We start from the raw sequence: 15,168 nt of genomic DNA on the forward strand, positions 1-15,168 counted from the left end.
TATGTTTGTAAAAGAAATAGGAAAAATTGTAGAAGGCTAATCTTAACACTGACTACTTGGTAGGAGAGATTATTAGCCTTTTTAAAAAAAATCTCTGCACTCACTGATAATTTTAGTGAGTATGAATTGTTATATTTTTAAAAAAACAAAAACAGGAAAGTTTAAAGAAAAAAATGTAAAGCAAGTAAAATTACATCAGCAGGCATCTTTGGATCACACAGACTAAATTATTTCTCTCTGAGAGAAAGTGACCTTCTATTTGCCACAGGAAGACCTAAATTCACATCTTGAGATGGACTGAAGGTGGGCCAGTTGGAAGAGAAAAGAGAAGTAAGAGAGACTGGAATAATCAGTAAAAGATATAGAAACAGAAGACAAGGACCTGGCCCATACAGAAAAGGAAGTTTATGATCAGAGCTCTAACCAAAGAGATGACCAAGTAAAGACCACAGTTCATGTTTGCTCAGAGCTCTGATTTCCAGAATGTTCTCACCTTCAGCACCCCTGCACCAGCAAACATCAGCACAGCTTACTATATGCACAGTTCTCTGCAGAAGGGATTTAGTGGAGGTTGAGAAAGGATCTGAGTTTCATATCTTTGTGTCCACTTGAGCAGGACAGCACATTTTTGACTCACATACGGACAGTGCTGGGGTGGACAACTTTTTTCAGACATTGTCGGGTACAGTGAAAGAAAACTATGGAAAGTTAACTTGAGGGAGAAGTAGGATCAAGAAAGTTTGTTTGTGACTTTGTTGCTATTGTTTAGTCTCTAAGTTGTGCCCGATTCTTTGCGACTCCATGGGACTGTAGCCCACCAGGCTCCTCTGTCCATGGGATTTCCCAGGCCAAAATACTGGAGTAGGTAGCCCATTGCCTTCTCCAGGGGATCTTTCTGACCCAGGGATCAAACCTGTGTCTCCTGCATTGGCTGGTGGATTCTGCACCACTGAGCCTCCTGGGAAACCTCAACCAAGTAATACATAGTTCTAAATGGACATCCTTCTTAACCAAACCTGTAGGACCTAGATGTCACCTGTGAACTTAGCTGCCCAATGGAATCACCAGAAAGCTTTTAAAACTATGGAATGCTAAGTACTTCAGTTAAAAAAAAAAAAACTTTGAAGATTAAAGAGTGTTTTTAAGACTCTACAGTAAGAAAGCAAACAACAAAAAATAGTAAATAGAGCAAATAAATAATGTGATAAGAATGGGTATGAGACTCGAACAGATACTTCTCCAAACTTATGGTTACCAAAAGGGAAATGGAGTAGGAGACGGATAAATTAGGAGTTTGGGATTAACAGGTACAAACTACTATATATAAAATAGAAAAGCAGGAAGAAAACTATAGTCAGCATCTTACAATAAGCCATAATGGAGAAGAGTATGAAAAAGATAATGCATTTGGAATTCATTATTGGTTATCTTACATCACTTTATATATATGTATATACGCTTATAGAAACATGTATACATAATATTCCTTTTAAATGGGTCTGTTATTAATTTAAAAGCTTCTGTCCATAGGTTGAATTGTAGGGATGAAACAAGGCAAAGCATATAATAAGCGTAGAACAATATTTTGCACATGGTAACTCTTCAGTGTGTTCACTGTCATGATGGCTTCTCTGGGGGGCAGGAGAGGAGGAGGAGGAAAGGGCCAGGGGTCTCACTCTGTGTGTGTCCTCTGAAGCATCAGCAAATCCCGCTTTTGGTCCACCAGCTGATGCAGGATGGCCCTCCTCTTGTGGTTAGCAGCGGCCTCCATCTGATGCTTCATGTAATTCTGGTCTCTCTTTCGCTTTTCCACCATCATCTCACCCTCATTCTTACCAAAAATGGGCTTAGAAGAGTCTGGCTCAAACACGGGCAGCTGAGGGCATCTATTCTTTATCTGAGGCAGGGACACACAGAATGCAGATTATAGTTATACTAGGGACTAGACGTCAGGCACAAGGCCGTGGCATAGCAAAAACTAGCACCTGGGCGGGAGGAACAAGGGCCTCAAAAAACACCAAATGGATAACACAGAAGGGCATTCATAACATTACAGGATTCATACATATTTTTAGAATGCTATTGAAACACTGCACGCCTTTTTAGGGGAGGGTGGGGATTCCAGCTTTTCTATTTTTTCCCTATTACACAAAACAAAGTAGGAAGAATAATAAAGGAATAAAACTGCAAAAGTAGTTAATTGGTAAAACACACACACACACACACAAATCTGGATAGGAGGGGAAGCTTATTTACAACAAGGAAACACATGTAAATTACAGTAGTTTGCAGTGTATATGGGAAACATTAAAAAAGTTAAATGTGCTACATGGACATCACTTTTTTTTACAGCAATATTAAAGGGGAGAGAACACTTATTTGGGGGCAGATATACCCACAAGGTCCAGGATTTATAGCATCAGTACAATAAATGCACAAAACTGTATTACAGCTAATTAATCAGTTTAAGAATTTTTCCCCAAATATGTCATGTTTCCAGCCTGGCGGTTCATTTCTACAGATTTCAACTACTCCATCTGTGGGGACTAAAAGCAGCCAGAAACACTGCACAATTTTAAATTAATAATTGTCCCCTTACCTGGGCATCCAGAGCTCTCTTGTAACACTGTGTTTCTTCCATCTTATCTTTTATATATTTGGCTCTTTGCGCAGCAAGTCTGGCAGTTACAAATAAGGGAAGATGAGGGCACAGTTTGTTACAGAGTCTTTTGTAACACAGATTAACATCAGCAACACGTGTTTAATAAATATTAATAGGAATAAGAACCTGGTAAACAAAAAGTGATATATTTTTCCTTCCAGGAACTTTTACTTTAAGAAAGAAAAGAGTGATCCAAATCCATAGGCTAGTAAACTAGGACAGCTGCTGCTGTTGCTAAGTCATTCATCTGTGTCCCACTCTTTGCGACCCCATGGACTGTAGCCCGCACGGTTCCTCTGACCATGGGATTCTCCAGGCAAGAACACTGGAGTGAGTTGCCATTTCCTCCTCCAGGGGATCTTTCCAACCCAGGGATCAAACCCAGGTCTCCTGCATTGCAGGCAGATTCCTTATCACGGAGCCACTGGGAAAGCCCGCAGACAAGGACAGACAGGTCGGGAACAAGCAACTGACCAACCATATTTTCCAAATGCACTGCCAATAAGTCAAGCACCCCTTCTCCGTCCCTGCTTAAAAAACCTAGATAGGAAAGCAGAAAATGTCTGTAACACAATAAAATCACAGGATTCCTTTTTCAGAGTGATCTTCCTATTGTAACACGTGCCTGTTTTATGCCCCCTCCACATGATCTGTAAAGTGAATATAACAAAACATATGCATTTTATGGAAAACAGCTTTTTGGCCACAGAATCTAGCTGCTTATTTGTTTTGGAGGTCTCTCTCACCCCAGCAGCCTCCTTAATTTCTCTCCAGTAGCAGAAGTGTATCCCCTCTAGCATGTTTGAACTCTGTGGCCCTGGCCCTAACCTAGGTCTCTGATAGCCCATGCAGGACCTATCAGATTCTTTCCTAAAAATTTGGAATTGAGATTGAAATTCATCCAAGTGTCAACTGGAATACAGACACTGTCAACTCAGGAGCTGTGGATATTAGCAGATGGAAGCATTTTTCATGAGGATTTTAGACCCTTGGTTTCAGCCCTGCTGGGTGTCCCATACATTTCTGCCATTGGGTTCCACAGGACCCCCCCCCCCTTCTTAGTTATTATAAAATCCAGCTTCGCCTTGAGGTCATCTGGGAATAACGGAACAAAGCCTGCTCAAGACAAGTCCTCTCCGCCACCTACAAGAATTAGTAACCACAAAACAGTTCAAAATGGGGACTTCCCTGGTGGTCTAGTGATTAAGAACCTGCCTTCCAATGCAGGGGATGCAGGTTGGATCCCTGATCAGGGAAGTAAGATTCTCAAATGCCCTGGGGCAGCTAAGGCTGCAGCTACTGAGTCTACAGGCCCTAGAGCCTGCACACCACAGCTAGAGAGAAGCCCACAAACCACAACAAAGACCTGATGCAGCCAAATTAATAAAATTTTAAAATAATAATATCTCACTTAAAAATACAAAATGATTATAAGCAGCCATCGTTACTATAATGATAGTTATCATAATGCTGGCTTTTTCACATTTCTAGTGAAGGGTTATGCTGTGGTCCCGGCTGCTGGCTGGGTTAATGTGCACAGCTCTCCTAATGGGACCACCAGCAATGATTCGGTCCTACAGGGGAAGACGTGTGCCATGAACGTTCCAAACCCGTCTTTATAGAGACTCACTCCTCTGTGAGCTGCACTTGTTCCAGGCGGTCCATCAGCTCTCTGTTTTGCCTTTGCTTTATGTCCTTTTCCCGTCTGTGATCCATTTGTCTCAGGAGACTTTGGGAATACTCCTCTTGCTTAAAAGCATTAATCTCAGGACTGAGTGGCCGTTTATCAAACAGGAAGGATTTCTAGAATGAAAGAGAAGCAACTCCTTTGTTCTAGAATCATAAAAAGCATCAAAGAAAGTGAAAGTGAAGTCGCATGGACTGTAGCCTACCAGGCTCCTCCGTCCATGGGAATTTCCAGTCAAGAGTACTGGAGTGGGCTGCCATTTCCTTCTCCAAAAAGCATCAAAGAACAAAGGTAATCATTCGGAAGGCTAAAGTCAACCAGAAAACATCAAGTTATCATATTTGCCCAGTATTCAACGTGGCAAATAGCTAGTGACCCACAAATTAATACTACTACGCTTAAGGATGCATCTGAATAGTACTGACCACATCCCCATAACTGAGAGGGAGATGAAAAAGGACTTCAAGGAGTAGATCCTCCACTAGTACTTACACATTCGTGCTGAAAGACGAAGGAATTCTGAGTGAGTGCAGAAGCATCAGCAGGAATGCAAGGGGGTGGAAGAAGAAGAATATAGCACCTACTTGGGCCTGGCTGCTCTCAACACTGGGAACCCAGCCATGACCAAGAACAGAGACCAACAGAGAGCCTCACTCTCACTGATCCCACATGCTGGTGCCGGAGACAGCCAGTCAACAAGCAACAGTGCACAGATAATTTAAGATATTAATGTGTGCTATGAAGGCTTCCTCGTGGCTCAATGGGAAAGAATCCACCTGCCAATGCATAAGACACGGGTTCCATCCCTGGGTCAGGAAGATTCTCCTGGAGAAGGAAATGGCATTCCACTCCAGTATTCTTGCCTGGGGAATCCCATGGACGGAGGAGCCGGGTGGGCTTACAGTCCTTGGGGCTGTAAAAGAGTTGGACATGACTTAGTGACTGAACAGCAACAAGATGCTATGAGGTCTTCTTTATCACAGCAAGTAACTGGATGGGAACGGGGTTAACGTTATTAGGGAAGGCTTTTATTAAGGTGGGACTGGGTCACCTCCACTGCAAACATCAGGGACCCATACAGAAGGAACTGCAAGTGCAAAGACAGTAGATGAAAACAAGCAGAAAGAAGGTCTACGTGGCTGAGGCATAGTGAGCAGGGGGAGAACACGGCAGCTGGGCTCAAAGAGAGAGGTGGGCCAAACCAGGGGGATGTGAGAGGTCAAGGTCAGGTGTTTAGACTTATTTTAATTCAGTGGAAGGCCATTAGAGGCTCTATTTGGAGAATGATCTGTTCTGGTGACCAGTTTTAAAAGATCACTTTGGCTTCTATGTGGAGACTAGATTGTAGGAAGGCAGGCAGCGAGCCTAACTAGGAAAGCATCACAAAAGTTGGACCTTCTAGCAATGCAGCTTGGGCTAGGGTCGGGTACCGTTGAAGGTGAAGAGAGGCTGGATACATTTTGGAGGTGAAGGCAAGTGGACTTGAAGATGGTTGGATGAGGGGGGACGGAGGAGAAGGGATCTGGGATCACTTTAGGTAAGGGTTCGTGCAACTGTCTGGCTGGTGATGCCACTTGCTAAAATGGGCAGGCTGGGAGAAGAACAGGTTGAGAAGGGGAATCGAAACTTCTGTTTCAATCTTTTTCACTTTAAGTATCTACAGTTATAACAAAGAGGAGATTCAAATTGGGCAGTGATAAACATATAATCTGAACCTTAAATCTACCTAAGAGGAGAGAGAGATCAGGCCTACAGCTCAAAAGCATGGTGCTCTCTCTTCCTCACTCCCTGCTGCCCCTGACCAGAAGGTTTTGCCTCCATTCACTCCTTGACCTAACTCCTGTATGCCAGGAAATCTTCTCAGATCTCTGGTCTGGGTTAAGGGACTCCCCTCTCTGCCCTGTTCAAAGATTTATCATAGCATTTAGTTTATCACACTCTTGTCTCTTTAAATCTGTTTCCCCCATTATCCTGAAACGTCTTTAGAGAGGGACTTTGTCTTATTCTTCATCTTTGTATTCTTAGCTACTAGTACAGTGGCCAGCACAAAATAATTCAATGAAATGTTTGATGTTAAATAAAATCTATTTTATTAAGTGTATATCCAGAGTGTCACATTACCTAGATAGTGAGGTAAAAAGAAGCAAGAACAAGCAGAAATAAAGGTAGGCACATCATGATTGAAAACAATTAATGGCAAGGCAGGTGGCTCACCTCCATCTGAAGCTGGACTTCTCAAACTTATTGTTTAATCTTTCAGTCATGTCCAACTCTTTTGCGAACCCATGGACTGTAGCCCATCAGGCTCCTCTGTCCATAGAATTCTCCAAGCAAGAATACTGGAGTGGGTTGCCATGCCCTCCTCCAGGGGATCTTCCAAACCCACAGGTTGAACCTGCAACTCTTACATTGGGCAGGCAGACTCTTTACCACTGAGCCACCTGCAAAGCCCCTCTCAAACTTAAGGAAGCTACAAATCACCTAAATATCTTATTGAAATGTAGATTCTCATTCTGTGAGGTGTGAGGTGGCACCCTAGATTCTGTATTTCCAGCAGGCTCCCAGGAGATATTTGTTCTCTATTTAGATCATCTGATCCTGGGGCAGGAATTTAATACACTGTCTCCTAACCCCACCTCTCCCAGGTCCCAGCTGAGAACTACCATCCTTGACAAGCACCATAGTGACCAACAACAGGAGCTGTATTGTGAACGTGAACGTGTGGAGACAGACTCTGGACCACTCCTGCCTTAGAAGGACACTTCAACCTCGCTCAGCCTTACCACCTTTTAAAAATGGCACAACATGCAATGTGAGTAGACCCAAATGCTCACAACTAGGGCAGGTGTCAACAACAGAAGCTTTGAAAAGATTCTTACATAAAATTCAGGTTTCTCATTCTTGTGGATTCTTATAGCTTCAGCAACTCCAAGATTATAGGCGGCATTCTTTTGATTCTGTTCTCTACTAGCCATACTTCTCATCTTTGAAAAAAAAAATCATTACATGTTGAAATAGAATCTTTAAAAATTTAATTCTACTACATTAAAATAACCCAACTAAGGTAGAAACCTGCCTTTGGGAGGTAATGGTACTTTCTGATGTGTTTACAATTTTTTTTTTTAAAGTGGGCTTTTGTTTCCCATTCTTGGACTCTAGGCACCACTTCTACAGAGCTTGTAAGGAGGAAGGAAGATTTCAGGAATGGTTCCCTATGATATCACAAGAAGGCAGTAGGGCCAGTTATTGAAAAGTTGAGAAATCAGGATAGAGCACAGGTGAAGGTGCCATTCCATCTTAACTCAAGATAGGCCATGGATCTGAAGGGAAAAGACTTGCCTGAGGTTATATTTTATGATAAATCAAAAATAAAGCCATATACATCCAGGAATTCCACCTTTAAAACTCAGTCCTTAGGGGGAGGGAAAAAATCAGTAGCAGGTGCAAACACCAACTACATGGATATTCATCCCAGGGTTGTTTACTATTAGTGAAAACTTGGACATAACCTAAGTTCGAATTCAGCAGTAGGTAAATGATTAAATACACTACCATCAAGCTACACGTTGGAGCTTTTTAAATGGCATTTGATAATCATGTTCCCCTGCCCCATGTTAAACACTCCTTAACGGAGATGCAGAAGTACCTGCTCTTTGAAGATAGTCTCTTGGTCTTTCAACACTAGATACTCCTGGATGAGTCGCTCATCTTCCATCTCTCTCCTCCTCCTCTCCTCAGTATAGTACAGTGGGAAATTTCGCTGCGCTCGTTGCAAGCATATATAACACATTTCCTATAACATCGAGTTTTAGGGCAAATTGATTTTTACCTTTTACTTATTTTGCTTTGCATTTCCTTCCCAAGCTCTCCAAAGGCTAAGGGTGTCAAGAAGTAGACTTCATAAAAGGATGTATTCATGATATTATGCAAATGGGATTTTTCAGAGAGGGCCCTGCAAATATTCCAGAGGATTTATTCAACTCTTACTTGAACAGATGTGTTTAAAGCAACTGAAAATTAGAGATTTCCCAGACCTATTTCTGTTAACTAGTAGATTTTGACTAGTAGATAGGTTTATCACAGTCCCATTATAGGTCCTGTGTACTTGAGCCATACCCATGTATTAAAGAAAGAGCAATTCCTCGAATTCTCTTTGAGAAGCAGAAGTCAGAAGGAGACTCTGTCTGGGCTCTGTTTCTTTGAAGACACTGTACCTGTCCTGCCCTATGATGGTCCTTGCAAGAAGTGCCTGGAGAAATTTTAGGCTTCATTTCATGATCATTTTTCAGTCCACCTGGAAGCAATACACTATAAAAACAATGCAACATTAATTAACATTAATATAGCCTGACATCAATTATAATCAATGATGAATGATAATTTTAGAAACAAGTATAAATATAAGAGGGCTTCCGAGGTGGCACTAGTGGTAAAGAACTCGCCTACCAATACAGGAGACATAAGAGATGCAGCTTCAATCCCTGGGATGGGAAGATCCCCTGGAGTAGGGCATGGCAACCCATTTCAGTGACCTTGCCTGGAGAATCCCATGGACAGAGGAGTCCGGTGGTCTACAGTCCATAGGGTTGCAAAGAGTCAGACGTGACTCAAGTGACTAAGCATGAATGCACACATAAATATAAGAAAATAAAAAATATCTCAGCAGTTTTCTTTAGAGTATCTACATGTATAGAGATTAAAAACCTAACCGTTTACATCAGATAAATTCGGGTTCAAAACCCAGCTTTCTTTATTAGAAGTTGACTGGCATTAGACAAACTGGATAATTGTACAAAGTCTCCGTTACCAATTCAGTGAAACTGGGATAAAACTTACTCATTCTTCAAAAATTTACTGAGTGATTACTAGGTGTGCTGCTCTCAGCATGGGAGAGGCAATGAAGAACAAAATACACATACAAAAAAAGCTCTGTCCTCATGGAATAATTAACATGCTGATGGGAGTAGACGGTTAATAAACAAGATGAATGAATTATATAGTCTGTTTGATGGTGATAAATACCATGCAATGCTGGAGGAATGGAATATTAAATCATGAATACAATGGCCAGGGAAGTTCTCACCAGAAAGGTGGCATTTAAACAACCTGAAGGCAGTAAAAGAATAATAATAATCAGATATCTGATGGAAAAGAATCTAGTCGAGCAAATGAGTGTAAGGACTTGAAGTGGGAGCATGTCTGTGTTCAGTGTGGCTGGAGGAAGTGAGAGAGAGATCAGAGATCAGGCAAGACATCGAAGGCCGTGGTAATGACTTTAGCTTTCACCCTGGGCGAGAATGGGAGCCACTGAAGAATGAAGAGGGAGCCACTGAGAATGCAGCCATTGAATGGGAGCCACATCCAGTATTAGCAAAGCTACAGAGAACACAGCAGTGCTTCTTATTTCTGATACTGGGAAGATAATTTTTGGTATCATCTACCTGAGGGTAACTGGTGCATAGTGCATGCATGCTAAGTCACTTCAGCTGTGTCCGACTCTTTGCGGCCCCATGAACTATACTCCACCAGGCTCCTCTGTCCATGGGATTCTCCAGGCAAGAATGCTGGAGCAGGTTGCCATGCCCTCCTCCAGAGGATCTTCCTGACCCAGGGATCCAACCCACATCTCTTACGTCTCCTGCTTTGGCTGGTGGGTCCTTTAAAACTAGCACCACTTTGGAAGCCCTGAAGATGATTGGTAATGCATACCAAAAACATGAAAAATGGACTCATCACTTATCTCTGAAATTTCACTTTAAAGCTTCTTTCCTATAGAATATGCAGGTGTATGCAAAGAATTATGTGATTATATTTGTTTCAACATTTATAAAAAACTAAAAATCATCTACATATACAGGAGATTTGTTAAACAGAAGGTTTAATAATGAGATGAGCAATCATTTGTTCATGTTTTAGAAAATTTAAAGCCATAGGGAAATTTTCACCACTTAAATTGTTAAGTATAGCAAAGGTTCGTATGATATCATCTGTTTTCTTTAAAATATATGTACATGTTTCAAGTATAAATACATGTCCATGTTATAATATATATGTATTAAAATGAAGGATATACACCCATAATGTTACAGAAAACTTCTTCTGTTTGGTGGGGTTATGGGTGATTGTTTTTATATCTCTTGCTTTTCTCATTTCTTCCAAAATTTCTTTGACAAATGCATATTACTTTAGTAATCAGCACACAAAACAAAAACAAACAAACAAGAAAAAAACATTGGTTGTTTGGTCAACTTCTATAGAAAACTTTACTAGGAATCACTAATAATTAGTAATTAGAACCCCAAAGGAAATCAACCCTGAATATTCACTGGAAGGACTGATGCTGAAGCTGAAGCTCCAACACTTTGGCCATCTGATGCAAAGAATTGACTCATTAGAAAAGACCCTGATGCTGGGGAAAACTGAAGGTAGGAGGAGAAGGGAACGACAAAGGATGAGATGGTTGGATGGCATCACTGACTCAGTGGACATGAGTTTGAGCAAGCTCTGGGAGTTGGTGAAGGACAGGGAAGCCTGGTGTGCTGCAGCCCATGGGGTTGCAAAGAGTCGCACAAACTTAGTGACTAAACAACAACAAAGCCAAGCTTGGCAAAAATGCTTTCCAATTTGATCTAAACATGAACCTGTGTCATATTATAATATCCACACACAGAAAACAAGAGAGGTTTTCCCAAATTCATGAGGGAAGTTAGATGTTTTCTCCTCTGTGCTGTTTTGTTTCCACCTCCGTGGTAGCATTTATCCTACTGAACTGTAAGTTATTACTCTGGTTTTCCCACAAGTTGTGAGTGCTTGTCATCGTTACCACCTTCATCACTTCATCACCTTCATACACCTGGCATGCAGGTGTATGCTACATGCTAGAATGTAGCATCAGGAATAGTGGATGAAGGAATGAATGAAAAAGTGAATGCTTATTTAAAATTCCCTACATCAAGATAGGGTGTGAAAATATATTTAGTAAAGTGCAACAGAAAAAAATACCCAGTGCGTTACCTTTCAAGGTTCATATTCTTCCCACCAGTCCCATTCTGCTCCAGTTTATTTGGCAAACTGACATTTGTCCCTTTGGCAGCAGAGACAGCTGTTCTATCTTGAGCTGTCTTGGGTGATAAAACCTCTGTAGAATGAATGAAAGCGAGTTTCCTTTCAACTCTAAATCAGTGGTTTGTACACGGATTTTAAAAACTCATAATTTTACTTGGGAAATTTTTCACATAAAATACACTTTCTCATTTTAAATGATTGCCCCTTGCCCTAGTGTGGTTAAAATATCTATTTTGCTGTATACTTATTACATGTAAAGGCTCTGGTTGGACACTTTAAAAAATACAAGAGGCAAGCCTCTGCCCTTGAAGATCTTTCAATAGAGTTGGAGAGGAAAAATAAGATACTAACAGAAAACACGAGAGCTCACACTTGTGGAGGTCTTTCCACCTGCCAAAAATACGAAGTGTTTTACACACATTATATATAAGTAGCAACTCAGGACAAGGATGCAGAATATCTGAATCTCAGATAAATGGTGCCATCTTTAACAGTCTGACAGAGGAGATGAAGGGAGCCAGCTCAGAACCCACTGATGAGAGAAGTTTCCATGGAGGAAGTGAGATGTGAAAGGGATGCTAAGAGAAATAGAGACACGGACATAGAGAACAAACATCCAGACACCAAGGGGGAAAGGGTGAGGGGTGGAAGGAGCCGGAAGACTGGGGTTGACAGATCCTAATACTACTACACTATAATACTGTACTATGTACTACCTAATACTGATGCTATGTATAAAATAGATCCCTAATGAGGACAGACTGAATAGAACTGGGAACTCTACGTAATGCAATCACCGCAGAGACCTGAACGGAAAGAAGTCCAAGCCAGAGGGGACATATGCACAGATACAGCTCAGGCACTGTGCTCTTGGGCAGGAACTAACACCACACTGTAAGGCAACTGTACTCCAGTGAGAACTAATTCAAAAAGAAAAAGAAAAAGGCTGATAAGAGGAGAGTAGGATTGGGATAGACTGTAAGAAAAGGAAGGGAATTCCAGGCAGGAGAAGAGTGAACAAAAGCTTGAAGTCGAGGAAGAGCAAGGCATGTGAGGAGAATATGAACAGACAATTTAACTCTAGAAAGAGTCCATAGGAAACTGACAAGTGAAGCTAAAGAGTGAAAGCGTGTATCAGGCTAAAAGCTGATGTGTAATCCTGTAGGCCACATGTCACAAAACCAACATTCACAAGCCAACATTTACCCATTGATAAATGTTCTGTTTGGCCTAGTTAGTATTTTTTTTTTTCTGAATGTCAATTAGTAGTGAACACTGGACTCAGTGGGAGAAGGCGAGGGTGGGATGATTTGAGAGAATAGCACTGAGACAAATACATTACCACATGTGAAAGAGATGGCCAGTGCAAGTTCGATGCATGAAGCAGGGCACTCAAAGCCGTCGGTGACAACCCAGAGGGGTGGGGTGGGGAGGGAGGTGGGAGGTGGGGTTCGGGATGGGAGGACACATGTATACCTGTGGCCTACTCATGCTGATGTATGGCAAAACCATCACAATATTGTAAAATAATTATCCTCCAATTAAAATAAATAAAAACAATTAATAGATTTCACAAGACAGGATCTCTGCTTCTCTTGAAAATTTAGGCCATTTGCTACCACTTGGCTTACATTTCCACAAATCAATAATCTGCTAGAGGTATAAGTCTCCAAGTATATAGTCTGGCAACCCCTGGGAATCCCTAGGAGTCTTTCAAAAAGTCTTTGAAGTCCTAGGATTTTCCTCACATGCCTCAACCAAAACAATATATTACAACAGATTATATGATGAGACAGATAATGAGAATCTGCTCTCTCCTATAAATCCAGGTGTCAAAGATGTAAAACTACCACTCTTCATTTTTCATAAAAAATATTGATGCTAACATGTCTGTCTCCCTACCATGTAACATCCAGCCCAGTTCATGTATTTATGTTACCTGCCTGGATCTTGCAGGCAGCTGAGTTTTGAGTAGTGGGGAGTCAGCAAAGAGATCACAGTCTTTAAGTCTGAGTGTCATAGAGTGGTTAGGGTGAGATACAGGATTCCAGGAATAGAAGATGTTTGTTAGAGAGAAGAATACAGTGATTATTCATGAAATGAACTTTATTTTGGCCATCAGAGTTGCTAAGCAACATGGCGTGGCTCACAAGTAGTAGAGTCACAGATTATACCCAGAAATCAATGACCTACCTGGGACACCTTCTTCTTTGTCTGACTGGTCTTTTAATTTGTCCTTCCTTTGTCCATTCTGTCCATCTTCTTCTGCAATGGTCTCCATAGGTGGTTTGTTCTCCATCTCCTTGAGCTCAATCCTGGGAATGAGCCAAGACGTGCCGTAGGCGAATGTGTAAATCTCTCAATTCTGAGAAGCAGCCAAGTGAGCTGACGGATTCTGAATGAAATAAGCTTACGTGTCTCAAGAGGGGGGAAGTGCTTTTATTCTCTGAGTATGAATCACAGACTCATTCTTTTTGGGGTTAAGCCTGGGAGCCAACCAAGACACTCCCCCACTATACTGAGGACCCCAAAGAAGCTCTTATTTAAACTGCTCTGAAGGCCTGGATTAAAGTTTCTGGGTTTTACTTCAGTTTGAATTTGTCTTTCTAGCTCTGTAAGCAGATGCCACGGTCCTGAAATAGTGGATGGTGGCCACCGGATAACTTGGAGGCATGGATTCAGGGCCTGGTAGGCAGGGTATGCCCAGAAGTGAGCACGCCTCTCCTCCCTCTTTCTCCTCCTCACTGCTCCATCCTCTCCCCAGGCAAAAGTGGGGGGCCTACAAAGGCGAGGGGGAAGGGGTTTGTTCAGTTGATGTGAGTAAGCGCAGCTTTTCTCCAGTCCCAGGAATGGGGTGCTGGGTTAGCGGTGGGAAGGAAGGGTGGGACAGGCATGGTGCTTGCAGTGAATTCAGAGATCAAGCTTCACATAAAGGAAACACCTACAGTTGTGTTGAGGATTCAAGTCCTCCGGTCCATTGCCAGGCTCTCCAATGGACAGAACCGTCCATCTGTCCCTTAACTAACTGCAATTATTTCCCTCCTGGAGTGCTTAAGCCAAACTATGTCCAAGGGGACAGCCAAATTTGCCTCCCAAAATACAATCAAAAAAATTATTTTGAATCCATGGATTTATTTTTAATGGGTAAGGCAACATGCTGCAGTGGAAACAGTACTGAGACAGTCTGGGGCCACGATTTTATTTCTGACTTGGCTCCCCTGCTGTGTAATCATTTCATCTGGAAGATGAAGAGGCTGGACTAATTAGTCTTTAAGGTTTATTCTCCCACTCACGCTGATTATGCTGAGGTCTGTATCATATAGCTTTTACAGGAAGGACTGGTTCCAAACCAACAAATGGAAGAGGATGTCACAGACCTCCCCCCCGAAAAATGAGAAAATACTGAGACACTGGTTACTATTTCCCAAACTTCCTTTACCCAAAATGCATAGTAGTTAGTGGCACAGCAATTAAGATTAAAAATATGATTAAGAGCTCATAATGGAAATAAAACCAAACTGGAAATAAAACCCAAGTCTCCTGACTCTTACTGCAGTGCTTTTAATACTGCATCCTGAAACTGCAGATGTGACTGCAGCTATGAAATTAAAAGACGCTTGCTCCTTGGAAGAAAAGTTATGACCAACCTAGACAGCATATTGAAAAGCAGAGACATTACTTTGCCAACAAATGTCCACCTAGTCAAATCTATGGTTTTTCCAGTAGTCATGTATTGATGTGAGAGTTGGACTAT

At 41.7% G+C, this 15,168-nt stretch overlaps 1 protein-coding gene across 2 annotated transcripts in view; it reads right to left on the minus strand.

The window, feature by feature from the left end:
- Window positions 1-15,168, minus strand: part of CCDC81 (coiled-coil domain containing 81) — a 38,082-nt gene that overhangs the window by 6,118 nt on the left and 16,796 nt on the right. For both annotated transcript variants that reach the window (XM_020881254.2, XM_070457157.1), the window contains exons 7-14: window positions 13,608-13,729; window positions 11,364-11,487; window positions 8,564-8,657; window positions 7,996-8,142; window positions 7,229-7,333; window positions 4,293-4,465; window positions 2,600-2,678; window positions 1,677-1,897 (exon numbers count right to left, since the gene is read on the minus strand). In XM_020881254.2, coding sequence (XP_020736913.2) covers window positions 1,677-1,897; window positions 2,600-2,678; window positions 4,293-4,465; window positions 7,229-7,333; window positions 7,996-8,142; window positions 8,564-8,657; window positions 11,364-11,487; window positions 13,608-13,729 — 1,065 coding nt within the window. The remainder of the gene's footprint in view (window positions 1-1,676; window positions 1,898-2,599; window positions 2,679-4,292; window positions 4,466-7,228; window positions 7,334-7,995; window positions 8,143-8,563; window positions 8,658-11,363; window positions 11,488-13,607; window positions 13,730-15,168) is intronic.

This window comes from Odocoileus virginianus, chromosome 28, assembly GCF_023699985.2.
Source record: "Odocoileus virginianus isolate 20LAN1187 ecotype Illinois chromosome 28, Ovbor_1.2, whole genome shotgun sequence".
Taxonomy (NCBI): Eukaryota; Metazoa; Chordata; class Mammalia; order Artiodactyla; family Cervidae; genus Odocoileus; species Odocoileus virginianus.